The sequence below is a fragment of the Leptonychotes weddellii genome, chromosome 10 (genome assembly GCF_054177405.1).
Source record: "Leptonychotes weddellii isolate Sample4059 chromosome 10, ASM5417740v2, whole genome shotgun sequence".
Classification (NCBI taxonomy): domain Eukaryota; kingdom Metazoa; phylum Chordata; class Mammalia; order Carnivora; family Phocidae; genus Leptonychotes; species Leptonychotes weddellii.
In genome coordinates, this window is record NC_138378.1 from 8,912,980 (window position 1) to 8,937,767 (window position 24,788).

Here is a 24,788-nt window from a genome sequence, read left to right on the forward strand (position 1 = left end):
TCACATGTTAAAACAGACAAAAAGCAGATTTCTAAAACAAAAACCTGTATATACTAAGGGGAAAAAAATACTTGCAGGAAATACATTGCATGAAAAAAAAAAGTAGTTGTTTTGGGTGGTGGGAGTATGGGTATGATCCCAGAATTTGCATTATTTTTATAAAGGGACCAAAAACATGGGGTTGATTTTGTTTTTGTTTTTGTTTTTGTTTTTAATTTACCAATGGGCTTTGATGCCTCCCCACCACCCCGCCCCCCGCTGCCAGCTAGGAAAATAGAAAAGTTCATCCTAATTCTTGGTTGTTTTCACTTACCCCACCAAAAATAAATTGCAGATGGATCCAGAATTTAAATGTGCACAGTGAAACCATAAAAGTTCTAGAGTAAATATACACACACAGACACGTACTCACACTAACATGTACCTATACCTACAGCTCTATGATCTGTCTCAAGGGACTAGACAGACAACTTTAAAAATGTGAAGTCACCCATTTATGAAATAGTGCAGACACTGCTGCGTCCTGTGGAGAAACAGACTATGTATTCCTTAGCTAAAGGCATTCAGATTTTTAAATTAAAATACATGGGGCTTGGGGCACCTGGGTGGCTCACTCGTTAAGCGCCTGCCTTTGGCTCAGGTCATGATTCCAGGGTCCTGGGATCGAGCCCCGCATCGGGCTCCCTGCTCAGCAGGAAGCCTGCTTCTCCCTCTCCCCCTCCCCCTGCTTGTGTTCCCTCTCTCGCTGTCTCTCTCTCTGTCCAATAAATAAATAAAATCTTTAAAAAAAAAAAAAATATATATATATATATATATATGGGGCTCCTGGCTGACTCAGTTGGTAGAATATGTGACTCTTGATCTTGGGGTTGTGAGTTCGAGCCCCACATTGGGTGTAGAGATTATTTAAAAATGAAGTCTTTAAAAAAATACTTATATATAATATATATATATATCATTATAAATATAATAATAAAATATATATAATATATATACCAATACTATGCCTACCAAAGAAGACAGGCTGGCCCCCTCTGGCAAAAGAAAAAGCATGGTGTATGTGGCTACAAATAAAGTTACAAATTTCCCAAAGTAAAAACAATGTATAAAACTGAAGACCAACAACTGGGGAAAAAAAAAAAAAAAAACTGCAGCACAGATGACCAAGGCTAAAGAACTCCTAAAAATCAATAAAGGTAGAGAAAAAGAACCAAATGAAAAAGTCAGCAAAGGGCAACAGATGATATACAAGAGACCATGGAACATAGAAGGATGCTCCATCACCTTAGTAATTAAATTAATGCAAGTGAGAAGAAGGCCTGGGACAGGATACCGCTTTCATTTTCTGGGGATGTAAATTCATATAACCTGGGCAATTTTGTGGTATCTTTTAAATTTAACATCTTAAATTTAAAATCTTTCAAATTTTAAAATGTACATAAACACATTTACCTAGTAGTAAGTCCACTTATCTTTTTATCCCATAAAATTTTATAAACAGATGTATAAGAGTACTCATTTACAGTATATGCTATAAAGAAAGTGGAATCTTTGTATGTATACATCAAGAGAAAATTAGATAAATAAACATCAGAGATTCAGACAATGAAATATGACTTAACCTTGAAAAGGGGAGCTACAGCTTTGTAGAGGCACAGAAAGTTTCTCGGGAAGTGTAAAAAAAACACACATGTGCATGCTTACATAGTATTATATTCAAGGCAAGCTTCTAGAACAGGAATGAGGCAGGTGATGTTAATGAAAGAAGCAAGCTATGCGTAAGGTAATGGGGACTCGTGGGGACTTGGTTAAGTAGAGTATGGGGACTGGTGGAGACTGTGGTTAAGTAGAGTAAGTATACATGACTCGTCCAAAGGGACAGCTGCCCTTTGGATCCGGTCAGTTAGATATTTAGGTTTTTCAGAGAAGCTGAGAAATGTGAAATTTCCCAAATTTTAAAACTTTGTCAGCCAAATGAAATACATCGATAAGCCTGACTGAGCCCATAGGCTTTTTCTAGACTTTTCTCCAACAGTGTTTAGCAGATAGTTAACCTAGAGCTGAGGGATGGAAAGAACATCTAAAGGGGGGGCACCGACTTTCACCTCCGTGATTTTGTATTGGTGTGGTGTTTGAATTTTTTTTGGCAGTAAGCAAAGTTTTGGGGTTGTCTCCTTAATGCATCCAAAATAATGTGTCTGCTGAGTTTTTAAAACACTGAAATATAATTACCTGAGCCCCTCACAAGCCTTAGAAAAAGCACCTTGAGGTTCTCCCACTTTCTTCTGAGTTTATCTTAATTATCATCCCAGAGGAAGTCCCCAAGAAAGTGTTAAAACTAAAAACCGCCTTAGCAGTGGGCCTGGGTACAACCTCCTTATTTTCCCACTGGACAAAGGGAAGCTGCAAATGGGGAGAAGACACAGCCAATGGGCCACCACGAGTTCAAGACAGTCCCGGGACTTGGGCATTTTGGCCTTTACGCTAGTGGTCTTCTCCCTGTTCACCGTCCTCAAAATCAAACTCCCAGTAACTCCGCACACTGGGTGTGAAACCTATAAAACGTCAGGAGGCTTCAAGGCCCACACTTTATTTTTGGCCATTGCACCTTTCCAGGTTCTGAGGTTTTGCTTGTGCTGTTCCCTCTGCCTGAAATACTTTTCCCAACAGAGGACCTTGTTTCATCTCAGGACACTCCCCTTCACTCTGTATGGCAACAGCCAAGATGAAGTCCTCTCTTTTCCAAATGAGCCACGTTTCTTTGCCTCAGAACCTGAGTATGTGTTTGTACCATCTGCCTGGAACTGACTCTTAGGCATACGTCCGAGCTGAGCTTAAAGGCATCTCCTCAGAGACCCCTTCCCTGACACCACACACACACTGTTCCCCCGGCCCAGGTCAGGTCCCTGTCATTAAACCATCCCTGAGCTGTAAGCACCACGAGGCCAGGGGCTGCACCCCTCCTGTCCATCACTAGATCCCCAGTACCAGTCTTTGTTGAGGGAGTGAGCGGCTGCCCCAATCTCCCATCCATTGGTAAAGCTGACCCCACACCCACATACCTGCTTCTTCTTCTGTCCTAGTTCTTTGCTCAGACATGCTCACCCTCCCCTTGGCATTTCCACTGCCCTGGGACCACTCACTGGGGGGCATGCCTGGGGTTTGCTGGCCGCCCTGTACGCTCAGGCTGAGCCTGGAGACCTCGGTGCGCCCAGCTCACGGTGGCATCCACCACACGGTGCTGCGGGGAGCTACACGTTCCAGAGACAGACGGCTGGGCTTGCATCCCTGTCTGCCACCCACCAGCCCGAGACTGCAGGCAAGTCGCCCTCTGCTCTCTCCTTAATAGTTCTCATCTGTAAAAAGGGGTTCGAGTGGCACCTAATACTATTAGGTAATAGAATTAGGTGCCTATTACCTAGTAATCATTGTGTTATTGGAGGACTCTGTAATAATCCACATAAATGGTCTGGGATAGAATAATTGGGCTCAGTAAACAACTGCTTTTATTAACGTCGAGATTAATGAACAGGTGGCAAGATTTGCAGTATGTTCCGTCTCTGGCTGACTCAGCGGCTCTTCCTCATCGTTCTGGCTTCTCTGCCACAAAACAAGCAGAAGCCTGCTTTTTTCCCCTCCTTTACACTGTTTCATTTGGTTTTCTGGGCCCAGCTCCCCACCTGCACGGGCTCCTATGCTCCACTTAGTGGCTGTTCCCTGGCCACCTGTGGACCCGGATCCCCGGGGAGCTTGTTGAAGCTACTGGTGCCCGGGCTCCGCCTCCTGAATTCGAAGCTCTGGGGCTGAGGCTCAGGCATCTGTATTTCTAACAAGCTCCTGGGGGATTCCAGGTCCCAGCCACTGTGGAGAGTCACTCACTGCCCAAGGCCAGAGTCCGACCCCCGACTTGGGCAGATTTCTCCAGATATTCTCACCCAGACATTGCCCAAACTTGTTTGTGCCTCTCAGGCCGTGATTAAAGCCAGACCCTTCCTCACTCAGCTCATCTCTGTCCCTTCTCTGTCCAATAACAGTTGGATGTAAAGTAAAATGTATTCTCTGCCTGCTAGCTTTGAAAGCTGCCTTTTGTTTGGCATTTGGTTTAAGAACTTTCCTACAGGTGCGGTAACATTCAATGTTGATGCTGGTGGAAACAATTAGCATCCCACTTGCATTTTCTAAGTTCTGAAAATCTTGGGGTTTAGGAGTTAGGCCCCTGAGTTGGCATCTTGGCCACATAGGGACTTAGGAGCCTCATGACCGTGGCCAGTTACAAGAGCTCCTGGTGTCTCATTTTTCAAGTGGCGACAAGAATAAAGAGAAAGACCACAGGGCTTGGTAGTTAAAGGGTCTGGGCCAGGTTGCCTGAGCTCAATTCCCAGCGGCAGCACTTGCTGACCAGGTAACCTTGGGCACGTAACAGGATCTCAGTGTCTGTTGCCCCAACTGTAACATGACAGTACTCACCTCAGAGGGTTCTAGCCAGGGCTCCTAAATGCCAGACACTTAGAGCTATCAGGGTTCGCTCTCCTGACTTACCAAATCAGGGGGCTGTGTAAACGAAAGGAGACAGCTCATGGAAAATGTTGGTGCAGAACCTGGCTCATGACAAGCCCCCAACCAATAGTAGTTGAATTGATCTCTTGACCTAGAAGGGTCTTTCTCTCCCCTTCTGGCTAATTCCCACTCTTTTGGACCCAGGCTAGAAGTCACCTCCACCTAGAAGCTAGCCATGATTTCTCTGCGCCCCCCACCTCCGCCCGCAGGTTAGGTGTTTTACCACTTCCCAACCAGCACTTATTTATCTCAGTTGTAATTAACTAGTAATTTGGTGGCACGCAATCTTTAGTTCGCTAGAGAAGTGGATTCAGGTGCTATCAGAGGCCAGGCAGCAACAGATACGCCACGATGGGGAGTGGGAGGACCTGTGGACAACCAGCTGGGAAAGGAAAGCAGCCCGACAGCCAGGAACCATCAGCATCTACGTCTTGGTGGGACTAGGAGCTGGGCTGGCTCTCACAGGTAGGCTGTGCTGTTCTCCTGGTGAACATAAACAGTTCACAGAACATCAGCATGAGCTGGGCCACTCTGGGGCTGTGGTGGAACAAGACCAAACAAGACCCCTCCCTTCCCTAAGGCACAAGATACCAAACATCCCCTCCCCTACTAATGTCAGGGGCAGTTGCTTCTTTGCCTACGCCAGATGAGCCTTCTCTGCTCAGGATTCTTGATACCAAACCCTAGGCTTTTCCCCACTTCCTGACAGCTCCCAGGTAGGCTTCCTCCAGCCTCCCCGCAGCTCACCTAACGTGAGCCCCCAACCAGGAATGAGTCCTTCGTAGCAGCCCTGTTACTGAGATACCCCATGACTCCCGTGGTTTGAGGTTTCCCTTGCGCACTGAGTGACAAACTTCAGCCACAGCCATGTCCCTGGTGGTCTCTGGCCAGAGGACATTGACATGGGGAAGACCCAGCCCACCTAGCTGATTTTGAAAACCTTGAAAGAGAATCTGAAGGCTTAGTTTGGCCTGTGGGCCCCAAACGAATGGTTTAATTTCTAGTTTACTGGATTGTAAATCTCCCTGCCAGGAGGGACCTAATCCGTCTTGTTTTCCTGCACCCCCCGCTCCCCCGCACCAGGCCTGGGACACCATAGGCATTCAGTACACCAGTTAATGGAATGAGCACAGGAAAGGGCAGCTGTGAGCATTAAATGAGTGTGCATGTGGCCTGTGGCATGGTGTCTGACCCATCAGGAGGGTCCAGCGAGGGCAGCATTGGGACTGTTGTGTGCCAGATGCTGGAGCCGAGATAGTGGAGATGCTCGCCCTGGGAGAATTCCGAGCCCATGGGGGAGAATTTAGTAGTAAGACATACAAGCCCACCCGTCTGTGACAAGCATAGTCTTGTGCAGAGAGTTAGTGGAGTAGATTGGTCCCAGTGGGGAAAGCCAGAGGGAAAACTGTGAGTGAGATCAAAGGTATAATAGGCCTTGAAAGACTCCCTGGCCTTTGGGAGGAAGACGGTGGGAAGGGGACATTTCCTAATGGTGGTTGAGAAGTGGGGAAGCTCAAGGCAAGATCTGGTAACAGTGGCTAGAGATGACAAAAATGACAAAGAGTATATGTGGTAGGAGCCATGCTTCAGCTCTGGCCTTCATTCTGAAGGAGCTGGGGAGCCTTTGAAGGTTGTTGAGCAGGTGAGCAATTTAGTAAGACAAACTAATGGTTTGCTAGGAGGATCTGACAATAATAATAACAGCCGATTCTGATGTAGTGCTTATTTGCCGTCTCTTTTCTAAGCATTCCATATGAACCACAAATCAGGTACTAAGAATTATTATCCCCATTTTACCAATAACCAACTGAGGCACAAAAGGGTAAAAAGCTTGTCCAAGATGACAGAGCCAGAAAGTGGCAAATCCAAGCTAACTGGCTGCAGAATCTGCGCTCTTGACCACCCTGTGGAAGAGTCCTCATGACAGTGTTTCTCAGACTTGTTCTTGCCTCAGAACCCCCCGAAGCTCCAGTGAACCGTGCAGATACCCAGACCCCCGTCCCCTCGGGGTAACATGTCCGTGGCTCTGAGCAGGGTCCGGAATTTAAGCAGGCCAGTGAGGGCTTGGTTTAAAGAACTGAATCGAATCTGCGTTATAAAGAGATCCCCAGATCCCAAGAAGCTTGTCCACCTGATTGCCCCACCTGATTAAGGCTGTCTCCCACCCCGCCCCAGAGGAAAGCTCACACCAAACCGCAGTATCTTAGTCCCAGTTCCTAGCTTCAGAGCAAGCGGATCTGATTGGCTCGGCTCCTGTCAGGTATCTGCTGCTGGACCAATCAGCTGCGACAGAGAGAGGGGGTGGAATCAGGGATGGGAGCCTGGAGGAGGGCTCACCCAGGGGCTCTTGGCTGGTGGGGTCTCTGTGCACCCCGTGGGTGCAGGAGATGAATTCTGAGTTTGCAGTTGGATCCAGAACCCTAAATGTGAATCGTAGGCCCGGACAACATAGGAAGAAAAGAGCAATAGATTTGAATACATGACAATGTAGTAATATCCTTCATCTGTAATGTTCATGTACAAGTCAATGAGAAAAAAAGTGAAATTCAATATAGGAAAAAAAAAGCTAATAGCATAAACAGAGAGTTCAGTATAGAAGGTATGGGGATGGATAAAAAATGTTGAAAGGGATTCATCCTCACCAATTATAAAGGAAATGCACATGACACTAAACTGATCTCATTTTGTCCTATCAAATAGCCCACAAGAGCTAGTGAAAGTAAAGGGAGAATGTAAATTGATTTAGATTTTTGGTAAGGATCTTATAATTAAGTGTCAGCAAGCAATTAACTGACCATACCATTCTGACCAATTCTTCAACTTTTAGAGGAATGTAGCCAAAAAATCTAGAGGTCAATTAAAAATTAGGGGCAGGTGTTATTTATAAAAATAATACCTAGAAACCAACTCAGTGTCAAAGACAGGGGAATAGCTCATTTAGCCATGCCACAACCAAAATGAAGGAATAGTATGTAGCCATTTGAAATCGTGTTTTGGATGGACGATAGCGTGCCAAACAGCTTCACATGGCAAAATTTTTTAACAAAAAAGGAGACTATAAATGATTTAAGCCATGATGCCAGTTTTATACTTTTAAAATCTCTATACAAAGAATGTCTTAGCCATTAGGTTGGTCATTAATTCACAAATGTCCTTTAAGCCCCTGTCCTTTGTCAAGTTCTGCGTTAGGTGCTGGGGAACAGTGATGGAGAGGACAGGCATGTCCTCAGGTGGTTCGTCCAACCAAAGGGAGGAGGATGGCCATTAAATAATTTCCCAAGTAATTATTTAATCACAGTAGAGATAAGTGCTTTAGAGAAAAAGTACAGTATATAATGAGCATATAATGAAGGGGTATATATAGTCATGTGATATATTGCCATGGCCGCTTTGGGCAGCTTTTATTTTCTTCTCTACACTTAATCTGTATTCCCTAGATTTTCTACAATTAGTGTTTACTTTTATTCAAAAAAAAAAAAACATTACAGGGGTGCCTGGCTGACTCAAGTCGATAGAGCATGCGACTCTTGATCTCGGGGTTGTAAGTTCGAGCCCCACGTTGGGTGTAGAGATGACCTAAAAATAAAATCTTAAAAAATATATATACGTTTTTAATTTAAAAAGAAAAGAAAAAGTGGAGTTTTTAAATTGAAGAAGAGAAGGTAGATGCAAAATGGGCTGAAAGATGTGAAAACTGTCTTCAGCTATCTGAAGGGCAGCTTTTTGGAAAAGGAGCCACACCAGTGGTCCACATGAGCCCAGCAGGTTCAGACACCAGTGGGTACGACCTCAGAGAGAAAGATTTTGGTTCTCTGTGACATTCATATAACAATCTTACATTTTATTTATTTATTTTTAAGATTTTATTTATTTATTTGACAGAGAGAGAGGCAGCGAGAGAGGGAACACAAGCAGGGGGAGTGGGAGAGGGAGAAGCAGGCTTCCCGCTGAGCAGGGAGCCCCTTGTGGGGCTCGATCCCAGGACCCTGGGATCATGACCTGAGCCGAAGGCAGATGCTTAACGTCTGAGCCACCCAGGCGCCCCTAACAGTCTTAGATTTTAAGCAGCATCATAACTGCGTCACTGGACACCTTAGGGGCTCCTGCTACAGACCAGGACTAACTGCAACAAACAGGTTCTCGGGTGCACACCCGGACACACAGCACAGCAAAGGAAATCCCCGGGAGGCAAAAAGAACAAAGCGAAAGCCCGCAGCAGGTGTGTGAGGCCGTGAGCTAGTGGAGGGCATGGGGGGCTCATCTCAATAAACGTGGGACTTGACTTTAATAGCCAAGCCAGAGGAGATGAGGCTCTGAGCTCTTGCAAAGAGTTGGCCTCAGGTCAGTGGGACTCTACATATCTGGGAATGAGTGCAACTCTAACCTCAGATCACACCTAAAGGGCCTGAGGCAGCCCTCCAGTGACCAAGGCCACTTGAAGCCTTTCCCTGGGGTGTCTGTAGGCTCTGCTGTTCCCAGGGCATCCTGGAAAGAAGCCAGGTGTGGGAGATAGATGGGAGAGGATGACCCTCTACAAAGCCAGCCAAGTGCTCCAGCAAGACTTAGTAACCAGATGCCCCAAGGCCCCTTTGTTGGCTGTTGATTTCCAGCCACCTGCAACAGAAACGATTAATAATTAGGTGCTTCCACATTCCAAAACGTCACCTTCTCACTGAGGCCTTCATGGATCACCCTACTTAAAATTGCATGCCCCCCAGCACTCCCTGTGCCCTTTCTCTGCTTTATTTCTCTCCATAGCATTTAGCTCTATATCTGTATAAGCTATATAGCGAATGTTTGAATTATCTATTGCTTGCACCACTCCCAGCTAGAGCGTCAGCTCCACGAAGGCAGGGATTGTTGTCCCTTTGCTCACTGATGTGTTTCTAGTGCTTAGAGCAGTGCCTGGCACACAGCAGCTGCTTCATCAATATTTGCTGGATAAGTCTGTGAATAATGACGACAGCACCAGCCGTGTTATGTGCCTGATTTTTAATCTTTACAGCAGCTCTAAGAGGTAGGAATAGAAATTGCCCCCATTCCCCAGGTGAGGAAAGTGAGGCTCAAAAAGATTATGTAGGGACACCTGGGTGGCTCAGTCTGTTAGGCATCTGACTCTTGGTTTCGGCTCAGGTCATGGTCTCAGGGTCTTGAGATCAAGCCCTGCGTTGGGCTCCCTGCACAGTTCGGAATCTCCTTGAGATCCTCTCTCTCTCTCTCCCCCTCCCCCACTCACTCGTGCCTTCTCTCTTGCTCTCTCTCTAAAATAAATAAATAAAATTTTTTTTTTTTTAAAAAGAGAGGTATGTACCTGGCCTAAGGTCACACACCCAGTAAGTGGCCAGACCTGGACTCATATCAATTCAAAGATAGATTTTAGCATATCTGAAATGGAAGTGCACATCAGAATCAATGAGATTGCTGTCAACCAAGAGGCAGTCACCAAAAGAAAAGAAGAAACATGTCTTTGGGAGCCCGTGAACAAACTTGAACATCATTGAACATGTTCTGTCACTTCGGCAGAGCGGTGTGCATTTTTTTGGAACTCTGTGTATTGAGCTTCATCGTTGAAACATCTTCCAAGACATTGGGTGATGATTGTGGTTACAGATGAGAAGTAACCATGTACCTAGAAATACTTGCAAACAGTAGCGGGGGCGTCCACTTGATATTAATGAAGCAAATGGTTGTTGGAGAAACAGCTGCGCTTCTTGCAAAGCAGCAACTGGCAAAGAAGGATTCCCTCCATTAGACAGAGTCGGGTTAAGTTTCACTGATGAGGTACGTGGAAAAGGACGGTGTACACCGGTGGTTCTCAAACTTGACTACATATCAGAACAACCTGGGTGGCTTGTCAGAACACAGGGTTGCTGGGCTGGGTCCACCCCAGAGGTTCCGATTCAGTGTGCTGGGGCGGGGCCTGAGGATCTACCTTTGTGGCAGGTTCCTCCATAGGTCCAGTGCTGATGTCTAGCAACCCCGTTCTGAGAACTGAGCAGAGCAGTGGAAGCAGGAACAAAAGCCAAACCCCACAGAGTAGATGAAACATTTCAACAAGAGGGAGGTGTGGTTCATCCAGGCATCCAAGGGACTTGGCGTGAAGACAGAACATCCATTTGTCAGAATCTTCTGGCCAGCTTTAAACAAAAGCCACTTAACTTCCCCGTGCATGTTGCAAGTGAAACCCTGAGACCGTTTACTTCAATAGAAAATGCTGGTCGAACCCAGGTGCTCTTGGACCCACATCAATGATGCTGTCATTGCTGGAGGTGCTCAAGAGGGGGAGATAAGGACCCTGGGTTTCCTGACAGATGCCCAAAGAAATTGAAAATGATTTGTTGCCTAAACACATAATTTCTAAGGAATTTCATTAAATATAAAATAAGGAATATGAAAGCATTGCTTCATAATAATCAGCTTCTTAATCGTACATAGAATAACGGTGCAGCTAACAATCTATATGATCTAAGATTCAAAGAAAGATGATGTTTGTTTTAAGAGAAAATATAACTAGCACTGCAGACCTGTGACATGGATATTACTGCTCGAGGCAAAGTCGAGATAGGTAATGATGTTAGGCCTGCGCCGATTTCAATAAGGATATTCTGTAAATACAGTGCCAGAAGTGGTGCCTCGGTGCCTGAGGTTTGGGAAACAGGATATGACAGTGGCTTTCAAAGTCATCGTTAGGGCCTCTCAACCTGACAAACTCACCCAACGAACAGAACCCCCCGCCCCGGTCATATTGACTCCTCCTGTGAAACCAGATCTGCATGGGACAAATTATATATAATAAGGGAAGAAAACATTTCCAAACCCAAAACCATAAATGTAGTTAACAAAGTAGTCACAAAAATCTATAAGCAGAAAAAGAAATTTGAGACTACCTATTTTATCTTTAATGATGATAAATATAAAGATAAAGATGATAAAGATGTTTGGTCTTTCTTTTTGTCCCTCTGAAAACTTCAGTAAGAATACAAGGATTTCTTTTAGGAATATTTGTGTTTTTAGAGAGTGCTTGTAGTTTGGGCCAGAATTCCTTTGATCAGTTTCTTTCCAGCTGTTTGTTAGGATTTTGTGATAAAGCTTATGAAAGTACCAAATGCATTTGGCTGGAGATAGTAGAAAGCTTGCCTGGTATAAATGACAGGGACCTTTCTTGTTTATTTAATAAGTCTAGATTTGGATAGTTTCAGAACTCTGGCTCAACATCAGAGTTTCTTCCTCTCCCCTTATGGTTACAGTGAGCTGCCACAGATCTAAGCATCACGTCCTCACTCCAGCAAAGATAGGAAATGGGCAACAAGGACAGCAAGAATGAGCTTTTCCTCAACCGCCTCTTTTTTTTTTTTTTTAATCAGGGAGAAAATCTTTTCCAGAAGCCCCCCAAGATGTTCTCTAGTGTCTCACTGACTAGAATGGGGTCACAGGATTACCCTTAAGCAGCAAAGGAGACTGGGGAAGCAATTTAGCCTGTTCGTTCTCTAGAAAGGAAGGTAGGCAAAGGGAACAGCTGTTGGGTATTCGTATTATGAAATCTAATAATCATCCTGTCTTTTAGTTTCAGCTCCAGAATTTGTTTTTGAACATGGCTATCAAACTTATCTGCCCACGGAAAGCAATGAAAACCAGACAGCAACTGTCATCTCTCTCCCTGCCAAGTCCCGTGCCAAAAAGCCCACAGCACCACCTGCTCAGAAAAGGCTTAACTGTTGCTATCCAGGTAAAGACAGCATTGTGTCCTGCTTATATAGAGGATGTAACATGTAACAGATTCCAGGGCTCTAGCTCGTGAATTCCTGACAACTGGATATAGACGTGTTCTAAACTGCCTGGCTTAAAAATCAGAGCCGCCCCCCACCCCAGCATTTACATCATCACATATGATCTATCTCTCGCTGTCCCTGGTCACCGTGCACGTGGACTGTAAGACTTTTACAGACACGGGCCTTTGAAATGGGATTCATGAGGATCCAGGTTACTCTGAATTTTTCTTTCTGTGCTATGGCTTAGGAAGACATCCAGAAAGATTGTTGTTTCCTTTAAAAAATAGTAATAACTTTTGATTTGGAAATAAATTCAGACTCACAGAAAAGCTGCAAAAAGAGCACAAAAATTTATGTATGCCCTTCTTCTGGATTTCCCAAATGTTAACATACTGTATTTGCTTTATCATTCTTTCTATATATACATACTCTTCCCCCAAAGCCATTTTAGAGTAAGTTGCAGACCCGATGTCCCTTTATCCCTAAATACCTCAATGTATATTTCCTAGAACCAAGGAAGTTCTTTTATAAACCACAGCACAATCATCAAAATCAGGAAATTAACATTTAGGGGCGCCTGGCTGGCTCATTTGGAGGAGCATGGGACTCAGTCTCGGGGTCGTGAGTTCGAGCCCCATGTTGGGCAGAGAGTTTACTTTAAAAAAAAAAAAGGAAATTAGCATTTATACACACTATTATCAAACCACTGACCTTATTAAGATTTTATTAACTCATGTTCTCAATAGCAAAAGAAAAACATTTTCCCCTGGTTTGGGATCCAATTCATGATCACACATTGCTTTGACTTTTCCTGTCTCTTTAGTTTCCTTGAATCCTAAATTTTTGTCTTTCATGACCTAGACATTTTTGCAAAGTACAGGCCAGTTATTTTGTAAAATGTTCCTCAGTTTGGATTTGTCTCATGTTTCCTCACGATGACATTTAGGCTCTGCAGTTTGGGCAGGAAGCACAGACGTGATGTATGTCCTTCTTGGTGCATCGTATCAGGAGGCACGTGATACCCGTCTGTCCTGCTTACTGCAGGCTTTACGCTCATCACTTGGTTAAGGAAGTTTCTGCCAGGTTTCTCCACCCTTAGGTTACTGTGTTTCCCTTTGTAATTGATCTTTTCTTGCCTTTTTAAGGTTGCCAATTCAAGACTGCCTATGGCATGAAGGACATGGAGCGTCATTTAAAAATTCACACTGGTAAGTGACATTTCTGTGGCATATAAGCCCGGAGCATGTGCTCTGTGCTAGGAGCCAGGGATCCGGACAAGTCAGACATGTGATAGGACATGGAATCTCGCTGGTTGTCACAAACACAAATTCAGTAAAAGTAAGATGCTGTATCTGTACATGATTTTGGCAGAAACTGTGTAAAGCAATAAAATCCAGTGCTGGAGCAGATATGAGCAAATTTAGCTAGTGGAAGTGTGAACGGCTGCAACCATTTTGACAATTAATCTGCCAGAATTAATTAAAATTTAAATGTACATATTCTTATTTTGAAGCGATGGTCCTATAAATGTGTATATTTGTAATGATTGATAAAGGAATAAAGGTGAAGAATAGTAAATTTTTTTTATGTATCTCTACTGTATCACTGGATACAGAGTGTGTGTGTGTTATTTTTGCCATTTTGAAGGTGAAATTTAGTAAATATTTTTTTTTTAAAGGAGAGGGAAAGGGGCGCTTGGGTGGCTCAGTCAGTTAAGCGTCGGCCTTCAGCTCAGGTCATGATCTCAGGGTCCTGGGAACGAGCCCCACGTTGGGCTCCCTGCTCAGTGGGGAGTCTGCTTCTCCCTCTCCCTCTGCCCTTCCCCCCTGCTCCTGCTCTCTCTCTCTCTCTCTCAAATAAATAAAGTCTTTAAAAATAAATAAATAAATAAATAAATAATAAAAGGAGAGGGAAAGATTGATGAGGCGCCTGGGTGGCTCAGGTGGTGGAGCGTGTGACTCTTGATCTTGGGGTCATAGGTTCAAGCCCCAGGTGGGGTGTAGAGATTACTTAAAAAAAAAAAAAAAGTAAAAGGAGAGGAAAGATTGATGCATGGAAAAGAAAAATGTACTTATTTCTGGTGATTTTAATTTTCTTTAGTATATTATTTTTATGTCTCCCAGATTTTCTGAATGGAGAAGGAACTGCATTTAGATTATTTTTAACAAAGTATTAGATACTCATAATTCAAATGAGAGAGACTGCGGAGTGTATAAATGTGTATAAGGTCGGGGTCCACTGACATTTGGCGGGGGCGTCACTCATTGCCCAAAGTCTGCCTCCACCTTTGGAAGATGAAATCTCCAGCAGTGATTTCTGACATTTGTCGGCCATGGCTAGTGATTGCCTTGCCGTACCGGGGTCACCATCCTGTTCTAACCAACCTCACTGTGTCATGTCATTTGGATTTATTCCAATTATCAGAATATTAAGTTTCAAGTATTGGTAAGCATTCTCGACGTAACAATGAATCTCTCCCTGTGGGTTCAACATGAATCCCGTCAGTCGAGTCAAGCACAGCATATTCATCCTTGCCAGAGTAAAGTGCTGTCATTATTCACGAGGATTAAGAAAACAATCTACACACATAAGTGAAGCAGTGACCTTAAGTCCGTTTCTGCAGATCTTCAGGAAGCACCTTATACACACAGGTAGCCCAGCTTAGGGTCGTAGGGTGGTTTCTCTGTGACTGCAGCAACTCCAATAATATCAAGGCGGAGAGTTGACAAGGTGTCCTCACCTTAGTTACTTTTGGAGAGGAGGCCATGGCCAGGAGGAGCCCTAGGGGGCTCTTCACCCGCAGAGCTAGCCGGAAACCATCCTTCTTCCCCAGCATCCGGCGGCTGCCCAGGGGGGCAGATACACAGCCCGGCGACCACAGGAGCTAATCAGCCGCTGACAGTCAGGAGAAATTCCTGTTCGTGGATTTTTAAATTTGACTAACATTTTTTATTAATAAAATCATAATCTTTCATACACTTTTAGGTGTATTCTTAAATCCCAGACGTTTGCTCTACAACGGTAGTGATCAGCTTTGGCTGACAATTGATTTTAGCACCTGGCTGTTTAGGATTTAGCCAAAAGACATATTTAATATATAAAGTAAAAAGGGGAAATCCTGATTCAGAGCCTCCTTCCTTATTCGATATAAGCCCAAAGTCACCAGTCTTAATAGTGTCTCATTCTGAAATTTTAGCATACCTATCCTGGGCCTAAAAACACACAGAAATCTACTTTTTCCATCTCTTACTAGATTAATATTATATATATTGTCACTGCAAATTGCTGTTTTCCACTTAATATTGGTCATCTTTCCACATCAGTAGTACATGTCTGCTTCATTCTTTTTGGTGGCCCAGTAGGGAACTGGTTCAATTATTTATCCAGTGAAATACTTCAGCTTTAAAAACCATGCTGTAGAGATTTAATGATGTGACAAGACGATTGGAATTATTTTATGTGCAAGAAAGTAGTCAATGGGGAGGCATTGTTGCATTTGGGCTCAGAAAGCAAGACAGTCGTGGGTTCTAATCCCAGTTGTTGAGAGGATTAAGGAGAATCATTGAGAGGCACCGTGCCTTTCAGAAAGTATTTAAATTGATGTTAGCCAAGAAGTTTTTTTGTACCAAAAATACACACACACACGCACAAATAATTGGAGAGCTATCCATCAAAAAATCAGCAGTCATTCGGGGGCAGTAAGTACATGAGTGAGTATAGATGAAACTGCTGTGACAAAGAGACCCCCCACCCCAGCTCACACGCGGTAGGGGTTTATGTGTCTCTCACATAACTGTCCAGAGCTAAGCAGGTGGTCTAGAGCAGGTAGGCAGCTCTGTCCTACGAGATCAGCCAGGGACTTAAGTTCCTTCTGCGTCATTGAAGCACATCATGGTAAGGGCTCCTCCATCTGCAGGCAAGCCACCCTCACCTGCCAGTTCGGACACCCCTTGTCTTGGAGACGGCTGGCAGGAAGGGCGGAAAGAGGAAAGTAAAAGGCAAGCAACGTCACTTTGCAAAAGGGACACACTGACCCTCTCTGCCATTTCATTGGCGGGGACCGAGCCGCCGCAGGATGACTCCTGGCTGTAGGCCAGGCTGGCAAGTGAAGGAAGCCTTGAGCTGCTCAGCCCGGAGCTCTCCTAAAACTTAGAGCCTCTGAGCTTTAGGGTGTGTCTGTGGGGAAAAAAAAAACGGGAAAAGGAGAGAATGGAAGGAGACAATGAACAGTTCCTTATTTTCCTTAGCTCTCCTTGAGACATTTGAGTCGCCTTCTATTTTTAATTAATAAGGAATTCCCATTCGATGTAGGAAAAACTAGAAAATGGCAAGAGGCAAAATAGAAGAAACTCCCCCCCTCCCAAGAGCTCAGGTCTTGGCAGATTTTTCTATCTAGCTTTTGGGGTTTCCTGCATATTCTTGGGTGACCGCGTATTCCTCTTATCATAAGGCAAGGTGGAGGGGGGGCGGGGAGTAAGCCTCTTTCTCCTTCAGGGTTGTTTTCTGATGCCATCTGTGTGTGTGTTTGAAGGAGACAAGCCCCACAAGTGTGAGGTCTGTGGCAAGTGCTTCAGCCGGAAGGATAAGCTGAAGACACACATGCGCTGCCACACGGGGGTGAAGCCATACAAGTGTAAGACGTGTGACTATGCCGCGGCCGACAGCAGCAGCCTTAACAAGCACCTGCGGATCCACTCGGACGAGCGGCCCTTCAAATGCCAGATCTGCCCCTACGCCAGCCGCAACTCGAGCCAGCTCACCGTCCACCTGCGGTCCCACACAGGTAGGTCCCTCCTGCTGCCCTCGCGCTGGGCTCCTCACCACCAGCTACTGAAAAGCACCTTAAAGCACTGAGTCACAGCCCAAGTAGACGAACGGGGGACGTCTGCTCACTGCACGGTGTGCAGGTTCGCTTTGCGTCCACCCAGAAGAGCCTTTCTCGGTCGATGAGGGGAAAAAAAAAAACACGGCGCTTATAACCTCATCTCTATCTTTAGCCAACTTTATAACTTAGTCACTAGTAAAGTATTGAATGAGGAGGTGAGCTAAATGAAATCGAGAGATAACTATAAACAATGCGTTTTTAATAAATGTCTGCATAGTTTCTGCATTCCGGTCATTTTTGAAGTATACTCAGATTAGGTCAACATGCGATAGCTTCATGGAAAAACTCGGCAGGGTAGGTCACTTAACAAAGCATGGACGTTTCCTTTTGGCAAGTGTATCAGTTAGCTATGGATGCAGTGATGCTGTGTAATAAGCCCTACAAAAGCTCAGTGGCAGATTATAATCAATTACTGCTCACATACTCCGTGTCTAGCCAGTTGGCTAGACGCTCTGTTGATCTTGACTGGGCTCAATCACCTGTGGCGGGGAAAGGCTGGGTGTCCCCTGACCTTGGCTGGGGATCGGCTGCCTGGGGGTTAGCTGGCTGTCCACTTGCCTTAGCTGGGGCTGGTCCGGCTCTGCTCCACGTGCCTCTCATCCTCCTTTTGGAACAGTGGGCTACCCCAGGTTTGTCCTTCTCATGACAGTGGCAGGGGTACAAGCAAGCACATCCCAGTGGGTAAGCCCATTTCAGGCCTCTGCTTGCATCCCATTGGTTGAAGCAGGCTATGTGGTGGGGCCTGGCGTCAGGGATGGGGCTGGCCTCACCCGCGCTGGGAGGTCACCACGAGGTTACAGGGCAAAGGCCAGAGATAGGAGGAAGGGTGAAGACTTGGGACCATTTTTGCAAACCACCACAGTCCACCACGCTGTCACACACAACTCTGACATGTGGATTTAATAATGCCTTCCTAAGACCCACATAAGTCACACCCCATCACAGGATCAGGCTCAAACACTCAGGATCCCGTGATTTTCCCTGGGTCTGGATATGGCTTCTTTTGACCTAAAGTTCCTTTGAAGTAAAAGACAAGTCGTCTGTTCCTACATTCCCAATGTACAGCGGTGACATGGAACCAGGGCATTTCCAGTTACCCTGCTGTTCGAAAAGAGAAGAATGGGAGGCACTTGGCATTCACAGCTCCAGGGGTTTCCAGAATCCCTCTGGGCACATGTCCCCAGGTCCCCTCACTCTGGGGACAGAGAATGTTCCCTGATTAGGCCTCGGCTCAGCTTCCTGGCTCCTGACTCTGCCCACTGCAGCATCCTTCCCATCAGCTGCCTGAGCCCCTTCCAAAAAGTAGTGGAAAAGGTACTTTTGTGAAACTTTCTCAGCCTGCTTCCCGCCTACCAAAAGTAGGGCTCTTTTTAGTCAAGGGGGATGACAGGTTTGCTGGTAGAGCCGTGTGCAAAATTTTGTGAGTCTGTGTGCCGAAAGCCACACCCACAATTCTTTCAGAGACTCTCCTTTCCTCTGAACCCCATTGTAGGCACTTTTGGCATATAACCTTCTGTGGCTGAATCCCTTGACGTCCCTAGGAATCCTTGTCCAGCTGGAGAACCTACGTGGCGCCAACTTAATTCTTTCGGAGATTTTAACGAAGAACCCTACATTCACACCCCTCATTTCTCATTCGGTCCTCCCCCTGAGATCACATCCCTGGGTATGACCTTTGTCCCCCGGCTTCTGTCTTACTTTGGAAACCCTTTGCTGGTTGGAGGTGAGAAATGTTATCTAACTCAGCACATCTTCGGTTTGCTCTATTCTCTCGAAATTCCATGTAGAAAATGGCCAGTTCTTGTGTGAGTTTGTCTCTTCCTTATAGGACCTCATCATATGCAGCCCGTAAGGCACTTTCACCGTTCTGCCCAGAATTAATCTCTTTGCTCAAGTCCCAAATTCAACAGGTATATTATATTCTCTATCTTCTCACTTACTGCAGGTGACAATGGGACCAAATGTTTGCCATTAAATCGTGTGCCCTGCCACTTCTCCAGTCTTTTCTTGCCGTCCAGTCCCCAAAGCCAATGCTACATATTCTAATTTTCTGGTATGGCTGCACCCTTGTTTCTAGATATCAATCTCTGTGTTAGTTATCCGTTGTCACACTAAATGCAGTGTAACAAATACTCCCACAAAACCTCATTGGACACAACGATGTACCTTTTCTGGTGGCATGCTGGGGATCAGCTGGGGGTCACTTCGGCAGTTCTGATCTTGGCTGGACTCACATGTCCGAGAATCTGCTGGCTGTGAGCTGTCTGTCCACTGGTCTTGGCGGCGGGAATCCAGCGCTTCTCCACATTTCTGTCACCCTGCTCCTGGGACCAGCACGCCAAGCCAGCCTTGATCATCTCATGGCGATGGCTGACAGAGGTGCAAGCAAGCAAACCCCAGTGTACAAGCCCATTTCAAGCCATTACTCATATCAAGTCTACTGAAGATACCATCAGCCAAATGCAGCCACATGATTGTCGAGGGACATGGCAGGTCATCCTGCCTCTGTCTGGAGACCATGCATAATGGCACGCGTGGCAGAGGCCATGGCTACGGGAAGGGAGGAGAGGTGGTGAGATTTGGGAACGTTTTTGTGGTCTGCTAAAGCAAGTTCCAGACATAGGCATAACCAATGGCCAACTGAGTTTCTTCAGAAATCTCCCACACCTATGTTAGAGGACCTGAAGGACTCGTTTACGAAAGTGGTTCTGAATCATTTTGACTTAGAAGGATAAACTTACCATTGACAGTAGCATCTTCAAGTTGGTCTAGGAAAGGTGAATTTTCTAAAACTTTAAATGTATGCTGTTTATGCAGTGTCTCCATGGACTGTTCATTTCCCTTTTATAAATCCGTGGCACTTAGAAAATTTTACAAATTGTAAAATTAATAGGATTTTGTTTGTATCCTTTCATCGCTAGGACTGACTTCATTCATCATCAGTGGTTTTCATAGCAAGCTAAACTCAAGAAAGATCTGTCAGCTTACATATATCAGTTGCTTGTTCATTCAACAACATTCATAAAGTCCCCGCGAGGTACTAGACACTGTGAGGATCACGTGGGGGGGCAAGAACAAACGTAGTCCTTAGCTTTGGAGAGCTCATGGCCCCATGGAACCATGACTGACCATTACGCCTCAGTTGAGAAATCTGTGGTTAAAAAAAAAAAAAAAAGATGACAAAGGGATTGGAAACCTTTGCTTTCATATCAAAAAGTGTTGTTAACTCTGCAACTCAGCTGTGAGATTTGGTTATCTGGTATTTCTGGGTTTCACCTCTGCTGACAGCTTTAAAAAAAAAAAAAGGCAAAAAGACTGTAACTAATTTGGGGAGGGATTAACAGGAAAACCTAGTAGAAAATTCTGGAGCAGGGATTCTTCCTTCTGGATCCACAGATACCTCCACTCAGAGATCCATGAATAGGCTTTAGATGGTCCATGAATTTGGATGGGAAAAAAATTACATCTTCATTTTCACTAACCAAACTGTATTGAAATTGGGCGTGTCCTTCCATTTGAAAATTGGCAACTGATCTGAGAATAGTGCATATTGCTGCCAGTGGAAATCACAGATCTTTTCATAACAGTCCCTGGAGATCGATCAATATATCATTTATGCTCTTTTCTATTTAGAAATTATAGTTACAGATCCGCCACTAGATCTTCTTATTTAATGCATTAATAAAGCACACATAGGGGCACCTGGCTGGCTCAGTTGGTGGAGCATACAACTCTTGATCTTGGGGTCGTGAGTTTGAGCCCCATGCACAGATAATTACCCAGCATCTAAGAATACCAGCTTTGGAGCCAGCCTGGGTTGGAATCCAAGCCCTGCTACGTACTACTGGGGGATCGTGAACAAGTCATTGCAGTCTATCTAGGCCTCATTTGTACAGTAGTGTTAAGACTAATATAATAGTACCCACGTCGTGGGAATGTTGGGAGCATCAAATGAGACCATTCTTGTGGAGTGCTCAGCAGAGTGCCTGCCATCTTGGAAGCAACCGAAGAATGTTAGCTGCTACTTGGCTTGCTTCAACAATATTGAAATGGGCGGGGTCACCAATTTGCTTGAACTATCTGTACCTTAGATAATTCGGACTTGCCATTCATTGAGGAAACAAATTTGGAGTACCATGTGCATTCAGATGTTTGCAATTTCACTTTCCCTGCTCATCTTTCAGCGACCGTGAATTTAAAAAACAAACAAACAAACCAAGCAGCTGGATTTCGTAACTTCACGAGTAAAGAACGCAGCTGGCAATGTGGGATAAATAAATTTTGCGCAATAAACACGTCTTTATTAATAAAAATCTGCATGAAGCGTAAGCTGGGCATTTCAATCGCTTTATAAAGACTATTCTGATGAGTGAGCATGGAGCTGACTGATTCCAAATGTGTCCTCGAATCTGTTACGACATGTAACTCAATCAAAATCAACGGATTATGCAAAATTTACACAACTGTGAACCATTAACTAGCAGAGTGGGCACATGAGCAAAATGAACCATAGCTTGATCGTTTTAAAGAACCTAAGTATATTCACAAATTCCATTTTATTTGGGACAATTGAATAGCTCTTTTCAGTCTCCCGTTTTTCTTGTGGGTTTTTTTTTAACGGTGCTGGTGGTTTAGGTTTGGGGAAAGAAAAGAAGCCCCCCCCACCCCCCTTCCCCACCCCACCCCCAGGGGCTAGCAGCTGCAGTAGGAAGGTCTCCATCCGCCTGTCTTGGTATAAGCGATTTTCTGGTGTGTGCTTCGGGGGGATCCGCTGTGGTTGTTGCCTGCCTGTTCTTATCGAAACTCACCTTGTGTTGACAGGGGACGCCCCCTTCCAGTGCTGGCTCTGTAGCGCCAAGTTCAAAATCAGCTCGGACTTGAAAAGGCACATGCGCGTGCACTCGGGGGAGAAGCCTTTCAAGTGTGAGTTCTGCAATGTCCGCTGCACCATGAAGGGCAACCTCAAGTCGCACATCCGCATCAAGCACAGCGGGAATAACTTCAAGTGTCCGCATTGCGACTTCCTGGGTGACAGCAAAGCCACCCTCCGTAAGCACAGCCGGGTGCACCAGTCGGAGCACCCGGAGAAGTGCTCCGAGTGCAGCTACTCGTGCTCCAGCAAGGCGGCGCTGCGCATCCACGAGCGCATCCACTGCACCGACCGCCCCTTCAAGTGTCATTACTGCAGCTTCGACACCAAGCAGCCCAGCAACCTAAGCAAGCACATGAAGAAGTTCCACGGGGACATGGTGAAGACCGAGGCCTTGGAGAGGAAAGACGCGGGCCGACAGAGCAGCCGGCAGGTGGCCAAGCTGGACGCCAAGAAGACTTTCCACTGTGATACATGCGACGCCTCGTTCATGCGCGAGGACTCGCTCCGCAGCCACAAAAGGCAGCACAGTGAGTACAGTGAGAATAAGAACTCGGATGTGACGGTCCTGCAGTTCCAGATAGACCCCAGCAAGCAGCCGGCCCCGCCCCTCACCGTGGGCCACCTGCAGGTGCCCCTCCAGCCCAGCCAAGTGCCCCAGTTCAGCGAGGGGCGAGTCAAAATCATCGTTGGGCATCAAGTGCCACAGGCCAACACCATCATCCAGGCGGCCGCCGCCGCGGTGAACATCGTACCCCCCGCCTTGGTGGCGCAGAACCCGGAGGAACTCCCCGGGAACAGCCGGCTGCAGATTTTGCGCCAGGTCAATCTGATCGCCCCCCCTCAGCCCTCAGGGTGTCCGAGCGAGGCGGGCACGATGACCCAGCCCGCTGTCCTGCTGACCACTCATGACCAGGCCGATGGGGCCACTCTGCACCAGACTCTCATCCCCACGACGCCCGGCAGCCCCCAGGAAGGCTCCAGCAACCAGACTTTCATCACCAGTTCGGGTATTACATGCACAGACTTTGAAGGCCTTAATGCTTTGATTCAAGAGGGGACAGCTGAAGTGACAGTGGTGAGCGATGGAGGTCAGAACATCGCCATGGACACCACGGCCCCGCCTATATTCTCCTCCTCCTCCCAACAAGAACTGCCCAAACAGACTTACTCCATCATTCAAGGGGGAGCCCACCCAGCCTTGCTCTGTCCCGCGGATTCCATACCAGATTAGTACCTAAAAACCAAAAGAAAGGGAGGGAAAAGGAGTGACAAAAACAGGAAGTCCTAAAAAGAATTCTGTAAGAGGTTTGCTCTTAATGTTTTTAAGGATTGATGTGAAACCCCTCCCCTCGTAATAAATCGTAATTTTATACTGCTTACTATGATTTTTTAATGCTTGTGACCACCTCGGAATCGCCGTGTTCTAACTGTTGTAGAATGTTGCCAAGATGATTCCAATTAGGACTTGGAATTCAATGCAGTGAGTAGTGAATACATTTGTTTTGTCCGGCTTGATTTCCCAATTCTGAGAAGGGTTTTTTCCAATCTTATTAAATTTGTGTGGGAGATGGGAGACTTCCCAACCTCTCTGAAGTCACCATTCTGAAATACCCCCCTTCCAGGTCTGGGCTATTACTGTTTTAGTACATGGATACAAATCTATTGGCATGAGGACCATTTTCTATATAATGTTACATGGATACTTGACCCCCCCCCCCAAAAAAAATGTTTAGTGCTAATGAGAAAAAAGAAATGGTTTCCTAATAAATTGATACGTGAGTAAAATATACTGAATGTTAATGATTCTTTAGAGTCACAGTATGACTGGGGCATAATGGGGTGTGAATTATCCTACAACTAAAGAGAATTTGAAGAAGCAAAGGTTTTTAGTCCTCCGATCAATATTATACAGATGTCTTACAACCTTCACAGTCAACTTAAGTATTACTGATGCCTAAAATGACCCAATGATACCATTTCCATTTTGGAACGAGATTGACAAACCTGACATTTCTGTTTAGATGCAAATATGATGTGAGTTCCTACTAACATTTAGAATGGATTTCTAGGATCCCATTGTTTGAAATATCAGTATTGTGCAATCTCGGGGACCAGACGAGTGGTATTGGAAAAGCACCTACATTTTTCAGAAGGGTAGGCTCTACTGAGGAAAGGGAAATTCAAATGTTACTGTTTTAGAATTAAAATGCTGTTCGATCAGTAGGTGGCGCCAGAGAGCAAGCTAGAATTACCCATGCTTGTAACCAAAGCCGTAATTTCCAGCCTCTAGCGCGATCTTCAACTCATCCTGGGTTCTTAACTATTGGATGACTGAAACATGCTCTCACAGAGTGTCAGCAAGGATTGGTGAGGAAAGCATATTTAAAATGTTACGAGAACCCTTACATTTTTTAAAAGGTTTTATTTATTTGACACAGGAGGAGAGAGCACAAGCAGAGGGAGCGGCGGGCAGGGGGAGAGGGAAAGGCAGACTCTCCCAATGAGCCAGGAGCCCCAGTGCGGGGCTTGATCCCAGGACCCTAGGATCATGACCTGAGCCGAAGGTAGTCGCTTAACTGATTGAACCACCCAGGAACCCGGAGAACCCTTACATTTTTACCAGAGCCCTCATCACTTTCATTTTCCTAGCACACAAACTTACTAAAATTTTCATGCAGATCAGCTCACTTTTACATAAAGATAT

General features: G+C 45.5%; 1 protein-coding gene across 2 annotated transcripts in view; it reads left to right on the plus strand.

The window, feature by feature from the left end:
• The window catches only part of ZFP64 (ZFP64 zinc finger protein), a 27,840-nt gene extending 4,377 nt beyond the window's left edge, over positions 1–23,463 (plus strand). For both annotated transcript variants that reach the window (XM_081832573.1, XM_081832572.1), the window contains exons 3-6: positions 12,122–12,283; positions 13,472–13,534; positions 16,858–17,109; positions 22,033–23,463. In XM_081832573.1, the coding sequence (XP_081688699.1) occupies positions 12,122–12,283; positions 13,472–13,534; positions 16,858–17,109; positions 22,033–23,315 (1,760 nt within the window). In that variant the 3' untranslated portion in view covers positions 23,316–23,463. The remainder of the gene's footprint in view (positions 1–12,121; positions 12,284–13,471; positions 13,535–16,857; positions 17,110–22,032) is intronic.
• The last annotated feature ends 1,325 nt before the right edge of the window (positions 23,464–24,788 follow it).